At 48.2% G+C, this 17,053-nt stretch overlaps 1 protein-coding gene across 9 annotated transcripts in view; it reads left to right on the plus strand.

Moving 5' to 3' along the window:
- nav3 (neuron navigator 3) overlaps positions 1-15,337 on the plus strand; it is a 284,512-nt gene extending 269,175 nt beyond the window's left edge. For all 9 annotated transcript variants that reach the window (XM_064342429.1, XM_064342430.1, XM_064342427.1 and 6 more), the window contains 13 exons: positions 1,653-1,825; positions 3,891-4,044; positions 5,173-5,359; positions 5,586-5,683; positions 5,863-5,958; positions 6,348-6,516; positions 7,190-7,425; positions 8,350-8,504; positions 8,716-8,787; positions 10,370-10,566; positions 10,984-11,102; positions 11,400-11,603; positions 12,174-15,337. In XM_064342429.1, the coding sequence (XP_064198499.1) occupies positions 1,653-1,825; positions 3,891-4,044; positions 5,173-5,359; positions 5,586-5,683; positions 5,863-5,958; positions 6,348-6,516; positions 7,190-7,425; positions 8,350-8,504; positions 8,716-8,787; positions 10,370-10,566; positions 10,984-11,102; positions 11,400-11,603; positions 12,174-12,293 (1,980 nt within the window). In that variant the 3' untranslated portion in view covers positions 12,294-15,337. The remainder of the gene's footprint in view (positions 1-1,652; positions 1,826-3,890; positions 4,045-5,172; positions 5,360-5,585; positions 5,684-5,862; positions 5,959-6,347; positions 6,517-7,189; positions 7,426-8,349; positions 8,505-8,715; positions 8,788-10,369; positions 10,567-10,983; positions 11,103-11,399; positions 11,604-12,173) is intronic.
- Positions 15,338-17,053: the final 1,716 nt, after the last annotated feature.

The following is a 17,053-nucleotide window of genomic DNA, read 5'->3' on the forward strand; positions in this document are numbered from 1 at the left end:
AAATGCATGAATTTTAATGTTTATGTGGAATTCCTCCCCTTCCAGTCTTCCTCCCGTCTGTCAGTCGTCATGGAAAATCTAAACGGCTCGGAGTGGGCAGGGTGCACGCAGAGTTCTGCAAAAATCACTCCAAGTGTCAGAATAGAGAGCGAGGGAGGGAGAGATGGGGAAGGAGGTAGGGAGACTGACAGGGGGAAAGACAGGATGACAGAGGAAGAGCGCGTGGTTGGCGGGAGCTTAGAGATACAGTATGGTGATTGGGAAAGAGAATGAAATGCAGTCTGAGACCAGAATACAGAGAAAGAGAGATAGAGAGATGATTCAGGGAAACATCTTGTCCTGTGACCTTACGCCCTCTCTAATCTTAAGTGTGTTCATCCTGGTGAAGCTTACAGCTCACGTAAACCCAAATTTCACCACCCCTGAAACATCTTCTGTGCAACAGGCTCTGCAGGGGACAGCACGTCTACCCAAAAGCCTCTCCTGGAACAGCTGTGGCAGCTGCAAAATGGCCTCTTGCAGTGAACAGCAGCGATAGCCACCTTGGCTCATACCAGAAATGCTCTTAACTACACGTACTGTATTTTGAGAAGATTACCTCAATCGCTGTCCCTGTGAGAGTATTGCCACAGTTTCTGTCCCTTTGAGGAGATTTTGCTAATGATGGCAAATTGGAGCTTTTGAACGTAGGCTGCAGTGGATTTCACGAGTGAAATGTATCTCACAGGAAACAAAAAAACTAAAAAATTGATACTAAAGTTTGAAAGTTTTAATTTACACTGCAATTTTGCAAGTCGGAATATGTTCTAATGCTAGTATGATTTGAGTAGCTTATTTTTTTATTTATTTCAGAAATATATTTTTCATATCTTTCCATAGCAACGGAGCTGATTATCCAATAAGGCAGTGCCATTTTTTAGGTTGTGTAGATCACAAATATTCATTCCTGATTAAAGGTTGCATAATTTAAAGCAGTGAAGCAAACTTTGAAAACCGTTCCAGTGGGTGAATACTGGAAATCCTCTCATGTTACAGTGCAGTCCTCTTGCATTTCTGCATTCTCTTTGACTGAAGTTCTTTTAGCCATTTCATCCCTGACACACAATTGGGAAACCTTTGTAAAAGAAAAAGAAAAAAAAACAGTATTTTACTGCATAATGTGAACCCAGTTATTTTCTGAGAGCAGTTTGAAAATTGTCGTTAGTTATTGGAAGTTGTTGCAAGTTGTTCCCATAACACCCAGCCCCAGCCCTGTCCCTTGTGATGTCACACTCTCTCTCAGTGCTCATGCTGAGCTGAACTGCTTCTCCTGCTCTGACCCCAGCGTAAGGGAGGGAAGCAGTGCATTGTGGGTATGGTGACTGATGTGGGGCTCTCTCTCTCTCTCTGGCAAATGCAGAGCTCCTTCCCTGTACTGACCCCAGTGCAGGCTGCCTGCCTCACTGAGCTGGGTTAACCCCCGGAGGGAGCGGTGCATTGTGGGTATGGTGATTGATGTGGGGCTCTCTCTCTCTCATCAGCTCCTTCTCTCTTCTACCTGACCCCATGCGCCCTTGCTCTCTCCTCCTCGATCTGGTTCTCTCCTTACGAGCGTGCTTCTGTGTCTCTATTCTCTGCTTCTCTCTCTCTCTCTCTCTCTCTCTCTCTGGCAGCTGCGCAGCTCCTTCAAGCAGGCGTTCAGTAAGAAGAAGCCCAGCAAGCCGTCCTCGTCTCACTCCGACATCGAGGAGCAGACCGACTCCTCCCAGCCCTCCTCTCCCAAACTGCCGCACGGGGCCACGCAGGGCGGGGACCGCCCCCTCAGACCCTCCCCCTCCACCACCGAGTGAGTACGGAGGGTCACACGCGCACACACGCACACACAGACACACACACACACACACACACACACACACACACACACACACACACATTACCACCGAGTGAGTACAGAGGGTCACACGCGCACACGCGCGCACACACACACATTACCACAGAGTGAGTACGGAGGGTCACACGCACACACACACACACACACACACACACACACACACACACATTACCACCGAGTGAGTACGGAGGGTCACACGCGCACACGCACACGCACACACACACACACACACACACGAACAAGACCACATACCACGGACGCACACACACACACACACACACACGACATTACCACAGTGAGTACAGGCAGGCACGACCGCACACACACACACAACACAGAGTGAGTACGGAGAGTCACACACACTCGCATGACACACGCACACCACACACACATAGAAACACAGGAACCACCACACACCTTCCACATTACCCCAACACACAAGGATATAATACATTTCCCCCTTTCTGTTTCCTTTTTATGAATTTCCTTTTGTTTCACTCCTGTTTCTCTCTTTTTTTTCAAGCTGACTCAAACCTTCTGCCCTATGTGTCCGTGTGTCTGTCCATCCGTCTGTCTGTCTGTCTGTAGCACACGTCTCTGTGCTAGTGTGTCCTCTCCCATTTGGGTTCCTCAGAGAAGGCAAAATGGCCACGTGGTGTACAAGCACAGATCTCGGTAATGGAGGGTGTGCTGCATGTGTCCCACCCACCCACCCATCCGCAGTGTGGGGGTGCTGCACCTGCCTGTACCGTACCGTACCCACCCCCACCCCCCCAACCCCCCCATCTCTCACACTAACACAAAACCCCCTCTCTATCACTGGTCCAGTGGGAGGAGGTAACTGGACCTGCAGTTTTTTAGTGTTTCACTAAAAAGGGGAAACCGAAAACCTTCCTCACGGTTCTGTGCTAACATTTTTTACAAGGAGCACGCGTGCTCTGAAGTGGGGAAAATTTAGGAGCACACTAATAATGCATAATATTTATTAGATGTGCTCCTAAATTCTTTTTTCCAGCTGGCACGCGTCAAATGTCAGGAGCAAATGCTCCTAAAATGGAAGCGCTGTGGAGCCCTGTCCTTTAGATACAGCAAGCAAGAAGGGCTCCTCCATTTTGCACAAATGAGTCATTTGTTTTGGTCGGAAAGACATTCTCCTGCGGTGATAAGTGCATAAAAAACGTTCAGTGTTAGATCAGCTCTTGCAGAGTACACGTGGCCCCAACTGTGCTCATATGTACTCTGTTAGAGTTGAAATAACACTGAACATTTTACCGTGTAGGTAGCGCTTGCCTTGGCTCTGTTTGGCCTTGCTGAAGAGTTTGTGCCTGTGGGTGCTGCATTAGCGACGTTAGTGTAGTGGTTTAACACGGTTTGGTGTGGGAGTCGAACTGACGCTGTACATGTGGAGAATGCACTGCCCATGCATTTACCGTATGCTTGATTGTGTTCAGCTCGGCTGCTTAACAACAAATGTGTATTTTGTGTAGCTTTAGTCGCAATTGGTCAAGACACAGTGGACCATTGTGGCAATGCAGAGCGAAATGCTTTTAAACAGTAAAGTCATCAGTGACCCTGCTCGGTATGGTACAGTAGTTGAGAGACTATACCTGTGAGAATTGTTGTCCTTGGCTGTATGAAACTTTATTTCTGACCCTAGGATTGTGTTTGTATTTTAGTAAGTGTGTGTGTGCGTCTGCGCGTGTGTGTGTGTGAGAGAGAGAGAGAAATCTCTCCCTGTGTTGGTGGTGTGGGTGTATATACTGTAACCTCCCCCTTCTTTAGTCGGTTTGCATAGATCCACTTTCTCAGCTGTATGACATCTCTATATATAGGCTATGTAAGTGTGACCTCTCTGTTTCACTCCCTCCTTCCCTCCCTTTCTATTTCAATTTCCCTCCTTCTCTCCCTCTTCCTCCCTCTCTCTCCCCTCTCTCCTCCCTCCCCTCTCTCATCTCTCCCCCTCACCCCTCTCTCTCTCTCCCCTCTCCCCCTCCCTCCCCCCCCCCCCCCCCCCCCCCAGCCTGTGCGAGTGCACGGAGGCGGAGGCGGAGATCATCCTGCAGCTGAAGAACGAGCTGCGGGAGAAGGAGCTGAAGCTGACGGACATCCGTCTGGAGGCCCTAAGCTCCGCCCACCACCTGGACCAGATCCGCGAAGCCATGAACCGCATGCAGGTGTGCGACTCCTCCCCTCTGTGACCTCACACACACCCTGCCACTGTGACATCACACACCTCCCGCCACTATGACCTCACACACCCCCCGCCACTATGACCTCACACACACCCTGCCACTGTGACATCACACACCCTCCGCCACTATGACCTCACACACCCTCCGCCACTATGACCTCACACACTTCCCTGCCACTATGACCACACCCCACTAACCTTACACACCCTGCCACTGTGACATCACACACACTCCCCCACTATGACCTCACACACACCCTGCCACTATGACCACACACACCGCCCGCCACGGTGACCTCACACACCCCACCACTATGACCTCACACACCCCTCGCCACTATGACCTCACACTATCTTTTTTTACGTACGATTAGACCCAGCCACATTATAAATATAGTAAATTCCAGAAGCTGGAGCTGGTATTGGGCCTGATTCATGTCTGTGTGCAGCAGGAAGCTGTGGCTTTACTGCATCTCTCCGCTACGTGTCCACAGGAGGGCCGTCCTGTAGAGTCCCGCGTGGAAAGCGGCATGTTTTCAAGCTGCCGTTTTATTTTCAATAAGAGGGGGAAAGACTTCCAAACTCATTAGTTCATAGAGCGATCTTGCGGAGGTTTGAATTCCCACCCCGGTGCTGTTCTCAGACTTCAGTAAACCTTGTCCCAGTTCAGTTAAGTTCAGGTTTATTTGTGTGTAGTGCTTTAGATGCTTCACGGAAACAGAGAAAATAGGAAACGTCATGCGCAGCGTGCACAGATTGAGCAGAACGAAGAAATGAAAAGAGTGAAGAAGTGAATACAGTCAGCTGTGTAGGTAACAGCATATTCATAAAATTACTCACATTGAAAGGGTAATCCATATAAAATATGAATTCAGCACGTTAATGTGTTTTTCAGCTCAACCTCTCAAACTCTCCCACCGTTTTTTAAAATTTTGTTTTTACCTCACTGCTTTCTTTTTGGGAGTTCAAGTCTGGCTCATGCTCAGTTCCCCTCCTGTTACTCTGTATAGTATCTGTGTGACAGTCCTCTGTAAAAAGGCACAGTACAAATAAATGTGTTTTGATTTGATTTGACCTTACGTTTGACCTGCCCCCCCCCCCCCCCCCCAAGAATGAGATCGAGCTCCTGAAGGCGGAGAACGACCAGCTCAAGTCCACGGGGAGCCCCGCCCCCGGTGCCAGCCCCGCCAAGACCGCCCGCCCCCCCTCGGAGACCTCCAGCACCTCCTCCTCTTCCTCACGCCAGTCCCTGGGCCTGTCACTCAACAACCTCAACATCACCGACACCATAATGTCCGGTGGGTAGAACCCCCTCCCACCCCCCAACACCCAACACCCAACCACCTCCACCGCACACTGTAGGGCGGCAGTGTATTATAATGGGTAAGCAGTTGGTCTTGTAACCAGAAGGTTCACAGGTTGAAACAGAAGGTTCACAGGTCCCCGTGTTTTTGTACAGGCAGCAGAACTGTGGCCTGTGTCGCTCTTCTGAAACGTCCTGCGACTGTTTCTCCGTCTCCACAGACATCCTCCTGGACGACGGGAGCGAGGGAAACCTGCGCAAAGAAGGGCGGAGCGTCAGGATCGTGGTTGCCATCGACGACGGCTCCAACGTAACCAAGGTGACCGAATAGCAACGCAAACGTGGAACGACCAGTTCTGTAGCTCAGCTTCCTGTAGTCGCAACTCAGCTAGTTTAGTTGAGTGTAACACCTCTTGCCCGTTCTTGAATCTTGCATTTTTGATGACTGTATGATAACTCAGTAACAGTAATGCAGTGACAGTGTTGTTATGTAAACAGGGTATGAGATGTCAGGACTTTCTCATCGGGTCCATTGGCGTCAGTGGGAAGACCAAGTGGGACGTGCTGGACGGTGTCATACGCAGATTGTTCAAGGTAATGACATTTTTTAAACACCCGTATTAATGATATTTTAATAATATTACAGCTATTTTCACCGGGCCTCTCCCTGTGTTTTTAAAATTCTAACTCCGTGTTCTAGAACGTCACTGCTTTCACTGAGTAGTGATTGTGACATCAGCATTAGAATGTTCAGTTAAGAATGTTCTAATCACGTATTTGTGATCTTGCACCTTGAAGGGTTAAAATAGGGTTATGATGTAAACTTTAACATGCCCAAATGGCGCTAATGATTATATCTGTGCTGTTTAACCGCTGTAGAATTCATCCAGTGAGACTATGACAGATTCTCAGAGAACAGCAGTGACGTGGAGCGATGTGTGATGTGTGTCCTCACCCTGGTCCGTCTGGGTCTGCGCCTGCAGGAGTACGTGTTCCGGGTGGACCCCCTGACCAGCCTGGGTCTGAGCTCAGACAGCATCGCCAGCTACAGGATAGGGGAGGTACTGCGGGCCCACGGCTCGGAGACGCCTCAGCTGCTGCCCTGCGGCTACCTGGTGGGAGACAACAACATCATCACCGTCAACATCAAGGGTAGGGCTGCAGCCTGCTGGAGCATGGACAGAGCACGGAGGAAGTGTGTGTGTGTGTGTGTGTGTGTGTGTGTGTGTGTGGAGGAAGCAGTGTGTGTTTGTGTGTGTTTGTGTGTGTGTGTGTGTGTGTGTGTGGAGGAAGCAGTGTGTGTTTGAGTGTGTGTCTGTGCGTGTGTGTGTGGAAGCAGTGTGTGTTTGTGTGTGTGTGTGTGTGGAGGAAGCAGTGTGTGTGTGTGTGTGTGTGTGTGTGTGTGGAGGAAGCAGTGTGTGTGTGCGTGTGTGTGTGTGTGTGCGTGCGGAGGAAGCAGTGTGTGTTTGTGTGTGTGTGTGTGTGTGGAGGAAGCAGTGTGTGTTTGTGTGTGTGTACGTGAGTGCAAAGCACACCTCATTCAACACCTAGAGATCTCATTGAGCTGCTAATTAGTAGAGTCAGGTGAGCCAAATTAGGGTTGGAATGAAAACCTACAGGACAGTAGATCTCCAGGAACAGGGTTGGTTACCACTGCTCTAAGGCAAAAGGGGCTCTTCCTGTATCATAAGAGAGCTGTGGGCCTTGAATTCGGTCTTTTAATTCAGTGAATGGGTGGCGCAGGTGAAGTATAAGAACCCTGGATTGTACAGTTCACGCCAGGCTGCCATTGGCTGACGGGGTGTTGCCGTGGCTCCCCCCGCAGGTGCGTCGGAGAACAGCATCGACTCGCTGGCGTTCGACACGCTGATCCCCAAGCCCGTGGTGCAGCGCTACCTGAACCTGCTGACGGAGCACCGGCGCATCATCCTGTCGGGCCCCAGCGGCACCGGGAAGTCCTACCTGGCCGGCAAGCTGGCCCAGCACATCGCCGCCAAGGCCGGGAGAGAGGTCACCGAGGCGACCGTCGCCAGCTTCAGCGTGGACCACGAGTCCAGCAAGGTGCGTTACACCCAGAGTCCAGCAAGGTGCGTTACACCCTGACACTGTCTGAGTCCAGCAAAGTGCGTTACACCCTAACACTGTCTTAGTCCAGCAAGGTGCGTTACACCTGACAGTAGTCCAGCAAGGTGCGTTACACCCTGACACTGTCTGAGTCCAGCAAAGTGCGTTACACCCTAACACTGTCTTAGTCCAGCAAGGTGCGTTACACCCTGACACTGTCTTAGTCCAGCAAGGTGCGTTACACCCTGACACTGTCTGAGTCCAGCAAAGTGCGTTACACCCTAACACTGTCTTAGTCCAGCAAGGTGCGTTACACTCTGACACTGTCTTAGTCCAGCAAGGTGCGTTACACTCAGAGTCCAGCAAGGTGCGTTACACTCAGAGTCCAGCAAGGTGCGTTACACTCAGAGTCCAGCAAGGTGCGTTACACTCAGAGTCCAGCAAGGTGCGTTACACTCAGAGTCCAGCAAGGTGCGTTACACTCAGAGTCCAGCAAGGTGCGTTACAGTCTGACACTGTCTGAGTCCAGTAAAGTGCGTTACACTCAGAGTCCAGCAAAGTGTGTTACACTCTAACACTGTCTTAGTCCAGCAAAGTGCGTTACACTCTCACACTGTCACAGTCCAGCAAAGTGCGTTACACCCTGACACTGTCAGAGTAAGGGGAAGTGTGTTACACTCTGACACTGTTTGAGTCCAGTAAAGTGCATTACACTTGGCTGAGCAGTGTAGCTGCGTGTGTGTGACTGTGAGCGTGAGTGCAGCTGTGTGTCTGTGACTGTAAGTGTGTCTGTGACTGTGAGTGTGTGTATGGTACTGCAGGACCTGCAGCAGTACCTGTCCAGCCTGGTAGAGCAGTACAGCTGTGTGTCTGTGACTGTAAGTGTGTCTGTGACTGTGAGTGTGTGTATGGTACTAACAGGACCTGCAGCAGTACCTGTCCAGCCTGGTAGAGCAGTACAGCTCAGAGGAGAGTGACACCAAGCTCCCCCTGGTGGTGGTCCTGGACAATCTCCACCACATCGGCTCCCTCAGCGACGTCTTCAACGGGTTCCTCAACTGCAAGTACAACAAGTGGTGAGACCCAGTGCTGCTTTAAAAAACATCATAAGAGCAACTGCTTTACTTAGCTGCATTGGGTTCACGTTGCTGAGAGCGTCATCGTCTTTTGAGAACCTTGCCCTTTAGTGAACCCCAGAGGAGAGTAAATGCTGTGATTTGAAAGAGTGGGACGCTGCTGTTCTCTCCACTCTCAGGCTGACAGTCTTGCCCTCTGTGTCCTTTTCAGTCCATACGTCATCGGGACCATGAACCAGGCGGCCTCGTCCTCAGCCAACCTGGAGCTCCACCATAACTTCAGGTCCTCTCCGCCTTTCCTTGCCTTAGCCCTCTGAAGAGCAGGCTCCTTCTGGTGTTCTGGAACTCCACTGCTCTCAGTCACCAGCAGTGATTGTGACATCAGCAGTAGAATTTTCAGTTAAGAACACTCTAATCATGTATTTGTGACCTCACGCCTTAAGCTCACGCGCTCCCTTGAGTTTTCTACACGTGGAGTCGATGTGGGGACGCTGAAAATGTCCGTGTTAAAAGACTCAAACACCTCCCGCTGCGTGGCGGGGGAACATGAAGGATGTTTATCTCCTCAGTTCTTCAAACGGACTGGAAGCGTGTCACCAAAGCCCGCGTTTGCTTTGTTTCCGACGCAAGCAGCTGTGCGTTTGCTCTCCCAGATAAGGTTGCGAATCAATTTTCATTTTTCAGCTTTTTGGATGATGCTGTTTTCTTTTTGTAGTTTTTTTTAATTCTTAGCCTGTTAAGGTGAACGTAATACTGATCGAACCTACACTCTGGAATGAATTCATTTAAACCAGTCTTTTAATTGCACCATTTTGCAGAATAGAATTCTCTTAATTTGCCTTGGTGTTATTAATGTGTTTACATGGATTAGTTTGCCTAAACAATGGGCCATTCACAATAATTTTTTTTTCTGAGCAATACTGTTGGGCATGGTGTTTACTTCAACATACTAATCCAATATGGCAAGTTCCTTGTAATTTTAATTTGCAGAAGTCTGGATAATTTGAACACTTTACCCCTTTCTGTCTTTTTAATTTCCTGCCGGAACCAGCCTGGTACCTTTTAAAACCAAGCGCCAACCAAGAAAATCAACACTTGCGTAACATCTTGGACAATTCCCTGAGATAGGGGATTAAAACAGAACGATAAAGCCCACCCTCCTGAGAGCGCATTCATTTACTGGGCTAATTGACTATGCTAATTAACCCAAACTAAAAGACATAATGAGGGTTACTTCTACAAGGTAATGAGTCGCTTAATTAGAACGGACGGAGCTAAGCATTTTATTCAGAACTTGCAGCTTAAATTAATGGCTTTTGATGCCGAAATTTCAGCCAGTTGAATGCAAATTACGGGAGATGGACCAAAAGTCATGTGGAGTTCTTTTGAACACGTCATTAAATTCCAGCAGGGCAAGCATCACAGGCTAAATACAATCATGGCAATGGGCAGCAGAAATGGTCATTGAAAAGTCTGTGGAGGAAGTAGAATTGCATCACTTCCTGTTGTGAATGGGTGATGGGAGTCACAGTTAGGGAGGTGAGAGGGGAGTGCAGGAGGCAGGAAGTTCTGAGAAAGCAGGTGTGAATTCACTGAAGTGAAAGTGACAGAATTTACTGTGAACCAAACAGGAAAAAGATTATTTTTAAAAAATATCAAACGCAACAAACTAATGACTGGTACTGGCAAAAATATGGAATTTTTTGTTACAGAATTTAGTCAAAACTCAAAAGACTTTATAGCAAAACTCAGTTGGTTTTAGCAACAACCTCTGGTGGCTCTCTGTACAGTGTGTGATGAGCTGTGATTGGCCGCCTGGCTGACGGCGGCGGTCTCTCTGCGTTTCCCGCGTTCGCCCGGCGCAGGTGGGTGCTGTGCGCCAATCACACGGAGCCGGTGAAGGGCTTCCTGGGCCGCTTCCTGCGCAGGAAGCTGGTGGAGACGGAGATCCTGAGGAACACGCGCAGCAACGACCTCGTCAAGGTGGTGGACTGGATCCCCAAGACCTGGCAGCACCTCAACAGCTTCCTGGAGGCCCACAGCTCCTCCGACGTCACCATCGGTCAGTCCCGTCCCCCCGCCCCCGCACTAATCCCCCTTATGAACAGGAATATACTGCAATATATTATAAATATGTGGACTTGTGTGGAAAATATAATGATAAATGTATTTCACAGAAGTGTAATATAGTGCTATATCTTAAAGTGGCAGTAAGTTGTATATTTGGCAATATATCATGAAGATATTATGAAATGATGTGATATATAGATAATATATTTAGTTCAGTATATTGTACAAATATATTCCAGTACCATGAGGGTGACTTCTGGGTATTTTTATTCTCATAGAGCAGCCAGTACTGGTATCTCTTTAACGCCACTCCACATTGCTCTCTAACATGGGTGCTGAGTCTGTCAGGTTGGCTTGGATACTCTCCATTCTCAGTTTTGGGCTCACGCTCCGGTGCTTTGCTCCGCAGGCCCCAGGCTCTTCCTGTCCTGCCCCATGGACTCGGACCGGTCCCGCGCGTGGTTCACCGACCTGTGGAACTACTCGCTCGTCCCGTACCTGCTGGAGGCAGTGAGGGAGGGGCTACAGGTAGGCACGGAGACGAGGTGACTCAAACTCACGACTGCCTGTGATTGGCCCAGACAAATTGCACCAGGCGACTTGACCAATCAAAAGACCACATGCATTAAAGGCGCAGTTCACCCAAAAATGTGAAGTTAAGGCATGTTTCCACTTACTTGGAGTAGTTAATGTAGTAGTTAAAGGTTAATCTAGTGCTGCTATTAGCATGTAATCTGAACTGGTGATGTGAGATGTGATGCATATAATCTGCTGTAAATGAGTGGTGAGTGATTGCCGGCTGCTGGTTTTACTCTGGTGTCTCAGCTCTATGGTAAGCGGACCGTGTGGGAGGATCCATCCAAGTGGGTGATTGACACCTACCCCTGGAGCTCCGCCCCCTCGCAGCCGGATGCGCAGCCCCTGCTTCAGCTGCGGCCCGAGGACGTGGGGTACGACGGGTGCAGCGGCGCCAAAGAGGAGACCCCCTCCAAACAGATGTCCCAGAGCGACACAGAGGGGGACCCACTGGTGAGTCTTAATAACACTGACACTCACACTCACACTCACACACACACTCACACTCACACACACTCACACTCACACTCACACTCACTCACACACACTCACACTCACTCACACACACACACTCACACACACTCACTCACACACACTCACACACTCCCCCACACACACACTCACACACTCACACACATCACTCACAACACACACACACACACACACTCACACTCACACACACACACACACACACCACCAAGCTCACACCAACAACACACACACACACACACACCACACACACCACACACCACACACACCACACACACACCAACACACACACACACACACACACACACACTCACACACACACTCACACACACCACACACACACACACACACACACACACTCACACTACTCGACCCACATCACACACACACACAACTCACGCCGGGACACCTCAAACCCCCCACTCCTCCGCTAGGTGTGCTGTTTAGCGACGCGGCGTTGGCGGCGGTGGCGTTGGGGCGTGGCGCGCGGGCGCCGTTAAAGCCGTCTCCCCCCCTCCCTCCTCTCTGTTCCAGATGAGCATGCTGATGAGGCTGCAGGAAGCCGCCAACTACTCCAGCGCCCAGAGCTGCGACAGCGACAGCGCCAGTCACCACGACGACCCGCTCGACTCCTCGCTGGAGTCCACCCTGTAGCGCATCCCCCGGCTAACCGCCGTTCTTTACCAGCGAGAGGGTGGGGGGAGGGGGGGGGCGGGGGGAATGGGGGCGAGCCGCGAGGCCAGAAGGGGGGCGCGCGATGTCGCAGGCAGGCAGACGCGCGCGCACTTCCTGTCAGGCGGGGGGAAAGAGGCGTGGCGGCTCCGTTTCGGCGCGCGCTGCCCCACCGGGACGCCCGCCCTCCCGCCTCCCCTCACGCAGCTCCAGAGCAGGCCGCGCGCGCGGCGAAGGCAGGGCGCTCGGGTCTGCGCTACACAGTGGAACTGAACTGGAATTATCCTTTCTGTTTCGTTCAGTATCAGGTTTGCTTTTCCACCACACGGGGGCGGTATTTTACAGGGCCAAACTACTTCATCAGTTTTTTCTGAGGTGCTACGGAGAGATGACGAGAGTCCTGCTCCAATAGGCTTGCGTGGTGCTGGTCAGGTGACTAAGCCAGCCTATGGATAGCAGGCGCCCGCTCCACCACCCACACGATACGCCCCCCATACCAACGAGCACAGCAGCGCTTTGTGTCACATGTCAGGCTACTGCTACTGTGAAACACTGGACAGGTGCCAAATTGCCATTACTGCCGATGGCTCAGTGACGTAGACATCCACTTTGACATTCTAGTTTTTGTTTTTTTTTCTAGTTTGATTCTCATTCTTTGAGATTGTAGTTCATTAAAATGATTTGTTTCTTCCATTTTTTTAAAATTGTTTGACCCAAGCCTTGTTGTTCACCCTACTCTTAAGCAGATCAGAAATATATTAAACAGGAATCTGGTGAAGTTAGACGACTTTTGTCGAAGGGCCAGAGAGTGAGTGGGGAACAACGTTTGATGATGATGGTGCTTTCTTACTGCCTTAAATTTGCAAACAGTATTCACAAGCAACCGTGAAGCTATGGATCTGTGACCCTGTTTCTTTTGGGGGATAAAGAAATCGGCAAGAATGGAGAGCACGGCACACTTAGAAGTTTTTTCTGTCTGTGAAGGTAGTGAATGAACACTTCCACTCACATTCTCTCAAACACACGTCACATGTGGAGGAGACCGAGGCAACGAGGAGGACTTCACCTCCTGTGGACTACCTATAGCCTGAAGCATACTCTTCCCACAATCCCCTTCAGCTGCCTCAACACCTATCTAGTTCTATTCTATGGTGTTCTATTAAGAGCAAGAATATGGCCATAGGCAACATATAGGTCATTTACTTGAAGGGTTTGGGAAGGGATGCTTCTCTTTTTTTTTTTTTTTTTTAACGTTTCTCAGTTGAGTTGAAAACACTTAAACTGGCATGAGCACAAAACTGATTTTATAACCAGAGGGGATGTTTGCTTCAACTCTTACTATGTGTACATGGAAAAAAAAAAAGTTTACTTTTAAAAATGATTTCAGGTCACCATGGATGCCGCTGTGGGTGGAGACCGTTGACGTATTTTTATTTACCTTTTTATTGGGGGGTGGGGGGTGGGGAGGGGAGGGGGGAAAGGGTTGGTTTTGCACAATTTATCAGGGTGGGGAATGTAAATATGAGTCTTGCACAGTGAATTGAAGATGCGTTCTGCCCTGTTGATGTTAACATTATGCTTAACTTCGCTGAGAAGTCTTGTATGTTGCAAACAGACAAAAAAACAAACAAAAAAAAAGAACAAAAAGAGATAAATGCAAAGCAGCAAGCCATTAGAGGCCAGTGTGCATTGTCTTGTAATGATTGGTTGTCTTGCCAACGCAGGAGCTACACAATATATAGACGCATGTACCAATTCCTAATATCAACGCAAAAAAGTCACCTCAACCACTTCAGGGAAGCAAAGCAGGTTTCCATTAAATCTGTGACACACGACAGCCCGCAGACTAAAAAAGAAACCACACTGATAATGTCCACATTTGTGAGCCAGAACACAAAACTGTCGCCATTTCTCTCCTAACGATTAAATGCATTCATTCACTCTGCCACTATTGTAGCCCCTGTTTTGACTGTTTTTTTTTTTTTTCTTTTGGAATTTTGGAATGGCCAATCGCATTAGTAGGGCCACCCCACATCTGTGTTGTTTGCCACTGACCGCGATCCGCCACTCAGCTACGCAGTCACTGCTTGGGGTCTCTGCATTGAAGACAGGTGCTTTAGCTGGACACGCCCCCAGCTATCCCACATTCACATTCTCCTGCAGCGCTACGGATCACATGAGGGTTTTTCTGAAATGACTACCTCTTATTTATCTATGTTTTTTCTGCTAGTTCCTGGGATTTAGTTTTAGCTTCCGGCCTGCTGAATACAGGAAGTAGGAAAATTACCCACGTACAGCCGGTGCTACCGTCAGCCCTTTTAGCCAATCACAGACCACGTCAGCAGCCTGCAGCAAAAAAACGAAGAACAAAAAAAAAAAACCTCAAAACCTATGGATCGTTAATCCTAATTTCTGTGCTCAAGTCGTGGGCCTTTGTGTCTTCTCTGTGACATGCCTGAACCCCCAAGCACAGATATAGGATCTGTTTACTTTTATTAATTTTCTTAATTTTTTTTAACATAAAATGGTTGGAAGATCAGGGTTTGGAGTTGCTGATTCTGGATCAGTTTTTAGGAGACATTTTCAGCTGGGAGCCACACCCTCCCACACAAAGATCTCAAACACACACACGCACACACACCGGCAGTGTGCTTGCTCATCTCCCAAGCAAAGAGATGCACTTTTAAACAGATGTACTGCAAACCATGCTTCTTTCCCTGAACTGACATCTTACAGTTATTTAAGACCATTTCAGGCCCAACCTGCGTAGGTCACCATGGTTACATCAACCAAACAACGTGTTCCAGCTGTTCAGCAGTTACATCTCAGTGAGAGCATAGAGTTTACTACTTTTGAAAACTTTTTTTGGTGAAACATTTGTCTTTGAATGTTTTATATTTTGTACATTTTTATGTAACATATCATGTACATAGAAAACAGACGGCAATTTAAATCATCCGAAGGATTTTTTTGTAGTCTTTGCAAAAGCCCTAATAAATAGTATTTGGTGTCACCAGATTACTGGACAGTGGAATCTTGTGTCCTTTTTTTCTTTTCTTTCAGGAAGAATGGCAGCTTGATTTTAACATAATATCGAGACACTGCTTGTAGAATATGTATTTTTTGCAATTCATTTTCACAGTGACAGTACTCATGAGTAGATCTCCCGGGTGATACAGGTCATGCAAGCTCGTGGAATAGCTATTGATGATTTGTACAGAAATTTGAACCCCTGTAGGATGTGTCATCAATTCCATAATGGCAAAATAATAATACCAGTATGCCCATTTTATATGATTACATTTAAAACCCATTTATCACTAGGTAAATACAGCCTAGCCAGTAGTTTGGCTATGGTTGTGTGAAATGTAACCTTTGGGAGTGTTTCTGCAGATTTCTGTGCTCCTCAAGTTTGCTGATTCACACACAAGACATTTTATGACCATCATCATCATCATCATTATCAATCAGCATTCATCACGCAATCAGTACTGCAGTTTTAGGCCATGAGATCTAGTGTACCCAGCGCTTTTAAAAAGGAAAGCAAATTTGGTTCATCTCTCCCTGCCGAATTAATGTAATATCTGTGAGATTGCATTTGTATGGAGGTTTACCAGCCAGTAATGCATTGCTGTAAGGTATAATAAAGACCACACGGCAGCCTGTGTGACGTTTACATTGTTCTTATGTTGTGCGGCAGAGAACATTGTTTCGCTCTTTTACAAACACAATCATTTTATTGTTAAACTAAAAAATGTTTTTGATCTGGCAGCAGTGGACTACTACTGGACTGCAGTATTGTGCTTGCTGTGATTCTGCCATCTAGTGGCGGAAAACTGTAAATGCTTCATTTTCCTCCATTGACTCTGGTGGTCACATTCCAGTGCCACCAATCTCGTTGATTGATTTGACTGTCCAACCGCCACACACGAACCAAATGACTAACTCTTATGGTACAGAATGATAATTAAACCCATTAATTTCCCCACTCTTCAGTAGCGGTCCCTGGCTTCCAGTGCGCATGATTGTGGTTACGGCATGACCAACGTGCGCTCCACAAAAGGTAATGTGGAGTAGTTGTCTTAAGGGGGCACCAGGAGTCAATAAAAAAAAAAAATTATTTATGGATTTATTGATTGTCATGAAGTGATAAGGCGATGATGCTCCAGCGCCGATAGATATGCGCCCTCTGGCTAAACACTGCCACCCCCAAAAGTGATTCGACGGTTGTACAACTCACTACTCCTGACTATTAAAGTCTATAGCCGATACAAGTTCCTTCACCTGTATGTAAACTGAAAATGGTATAACACAACTTCTTCCATAACATGCACCGGTTTGCAAACTAACAACACGATCCAAATATAACCAACCAATACACAAAATATTTGGATAAAAAGACCGCAACACCAACAGCCCCCCCCCCCCCCTTTTCGCCAACCGCGCGCGCGAGCCGGGCGCACTGACAGAACATTTCCCGGTAAGTTTTACGGCTACAATTTTAACAAGAGAGGAAAGTACATTTTCCGTCGCTGTAATCTCACAAAAGACCAGTTAACACACTCCATTATTTATATTTACTTATACGGCTTTACATTGTAGTTTTTTCCTTGCATGATAACAAACTAACAAGGCCACACCTGACGTAGGCCCAATGTTTCATTTTTTCCCGACACTTCCGTTTATTAGCTTTCACCTCGCCTGCAGTTACAGGCTCTTAAGATACTTACTGTGCCCACAAA

The sequence above is a fragment of the Anguilla rostrata genome, chromosome 7, assembly GCF_018555375.3.
Source record: "Anguilla rostrata isolate EN2019 chromosome 7, ASM1855537v3, whole genome shotgun sequence".
In the NCBI taxonomy this organism is placed as follows: domain Eukaryota; kingdom Metazoa; phylum Chordata; class Actinopteri; order Anguilliformes; family Anguillidae; genus Anguilla; species Anguilla rostrata.